The sequence below is a fragment of the Montipora foliosa genome, chromosome 5, assembly GCF_036669935.1.
Source record: "Montipora foliosa isolate CH-2021 chromosome 5, ASM3666993v2, whole genome shotgun sequence".
NCBI lineage: Eukaryota > Metazoa > Cnidaria > Anthozoa > Scleractinia > Acroporidae > Montipora > Montipora foliosa.
Window position 1 is genome coordinate 29,764,419 of NC_090873.1, and position 2,500 is coordinate 29,766,918.

At 40.1% G+C, this 2,500-nt stretch overlaps 1 protein-coding gene across 1 annotated transcript in view; it reads right to left on the bottom strand.

Moving 5' to 3' along the window:
* LOC138003879 (uncharacterized) overlaps positions 1–2,500 on the bottom strand; it is a 6,812-nt gene that overhangs the window by 3,955 nt on the left and 357 nt on the right. The window contains exon 1 of the mRNA XM_068850159.1: positions 1–2,500. This exon is cut by the window's left edge and continues 3,955 nt beyond it; it is cut by the window's right edge and continues 357 nt beyond it. Coding sequence (XP_068706260.1) covers positions 1–1,012 — 1,012 coding nt within the window. The 5' untranslated portion in view covers positions 1,013–2,500.

Sequence of the window (2,500 nt, forward strand, 5' to 3'; positions counted from 1 at the left end):
TGCTTGTAATTGATCGCTCGGAACCAGCACCGGATGGCTCCGGAGAGCTTGATGGGGCCTGAATCTTCGACTCGACTTTTTCTGGTTTTGCGTCGAATCTTTGAATCCAGTTCCCTTGCTTCGGGAACTGCATCCTTTTAACTGGCTTGACAACTTGTGGACTTGAAATCTGAATAGTGGTCGGCTGCAGAGGCGTTCGATTTCGTGGTGTTGGTGTTTTCTGGTTTGGCGTAGTATCCCAGTTCTCGAAAATGGGTATCTGCTCTAAGGTTTGACTTCTTCGAAGAAGGGATCCTGTACTAGAAGCGCGCAATAGTTTTGGTGGCTCAAATTCTGGAAGAAGAAAGCCACACTTTAGGCACTGGCTTGGCGTGTTAGATTTGGTGTTTCGTTTATTTTGCGTTTGCACGTGCGAGAAACTTGCAAAAGACCGTTCTAGAAAAGTCTGAAAGTGTTCTCGCGGTCCACAAGCCTTGGATACCTTGTGAAGCAATCTTTCAATGCAGGATTTGTGAAAGTCCCTTCCGTAAACCATTGCATTTTTAAAATCTCCGATTAACTGATCCGCCAGCGAGACTGTTTTGACAACAACACTTATTCCTCCATTTTTCGACTCGTTTCCGCTATTACTGACAATTTCCGTTCTGTAAAAATGCTCTGGCATCGGGTTCCTTAAAAAATAATTTGTCAATCGAACTCCAACCACGGGAACATCGTAGGATTTTGCAACGCCGTATTGATTGAGATAAAAGCTGTCTTCCAGGGTCTTCTTACTGAATATGAAAACAAATACAGTGGCCCGTGAAATCGTTTCGTAGGTAGCCGAGCTTGAGTCTTGTCGAGGATTGAACGTTTCTGTCACTTTTGGGTGGGTGCGAACTGGCCATCGTTCGGCTAAATTACTGACTACAATGTCCCGAAGCGATGTCCTGTAGCTTGAAGAGTTTAAATACGCTTCGCCGCAAACAAACAGCAACTGCTCCTTGAGATGGCCTGTCGCCGCCGAACTCATTGCCGCCAACTAAAATTCTCTGAACCTCCTTCGTGAAAATTATTGGCGGTCAATTATCTTTGGCAGAGAGAGAAAAAGTGTTTTTTTTTTTAAGAAATAGAATTATCTGCCTTGAATACCTTTGTTTGGGTTGCGAATTGCAAGGTATAAAAGCGAAAATTTCAAGCCGAGCTTTGTCCTAAAAAGCAAAGATTTGAATACTGAAGCGAGCAGGTGTGAACTTTCAATGTGCGTGGACGGTTAATCCTGTACCACCCGTACTGTTTCCCAGCTTAAATTTAAGCAGATCTCGGCGCGTGGACTTGGCCGATATCCAGTCAATTTCACACCCCGGCCATGTAGAGAAAGCGAGAAGGAAAACGCTCATCATATTGTTTAGGTTTTTAACACCGTTTAGCTTTCATCTTTACATCAGAAAGGAAAACATTCGAAGCTCATTTACGCTTTTATCATTCGCTGGCTTTTCCTCAGGGAAAAGAGTGTAGTCGGTGCTTTCAGTAACTAGTTGTCAACGTATTTTGCACCAAATTCAGTTGTTCCAAGAAAAATGAGACAAATTAGTATAATTCCTGCCGCCACTTTCTTCCAATCTCCGGCGCTTTTATAAAAGCAAAAATCTAACTATCATTTCCATATCAAAACAAATGTAAGAAAGAATCTTGAAATTATGAGCTGTCAAGAAACCTCCGCCTTGTTGTCCGAAGATGACCAGTCACTACAGTCTCACGGCAAATGAAAATTTCATTTTTTTCGTCTGGTGTCTGATTATTCTTCCTAGTAAGGTCGAAGTTAATAACAGTCCGAACAGAAAAACTAACAAAATGTCTGTTTTTCTTGACAAATGCAGAGAATTAAATGTTATGGATCATAAATATTCATGTAAGGTTAAAATAATTTTGGTTTCAGTTTATCTTCAACCCACGCTAAAAACACCTTTGTAGATATTCAGTTCACTACAGTTTTATTCATTCGATCAAATGAAGGAAGAGACAAAACATACACAATTTTTTAAGGCGACCGGCTTGCGGCGTGATAATCAGGATTATTTCCAACCATTCTGATTTCACGATGGAAGCAGAAAAGGCTCAGTTAACTGAATGGCTCATGTAATTTTTAATTTTTGTCTTAAAGTAACTAGCTTTTACGCTTACGAGGGATATGTATACATCCTAATTTGTTAGTGGAAAGTGATATTTTTATTTTGACAGTGTTTTGAGCACAAGTCCGGCGTAGACCATAAGACAATGTTCATAAGCCCCCAAAACTGGTAAGGTTTAATTCAAATGTTACTTGTAAGCTCCATGAAAAAATGAAGAAACGCTAGCGATAATTTGTACGTAAAAAAACATTGTTAACAGTTGAATGTAAAGGAAATTCGAGGCATTCTGCAGTGTTGATTCACTAATTTATTATCTAACTCCTAGCTATGATTCATATTTGAAGGGCTGCTTAATATTACTACTTTGTGTTTATTTGGACAGAAGACCT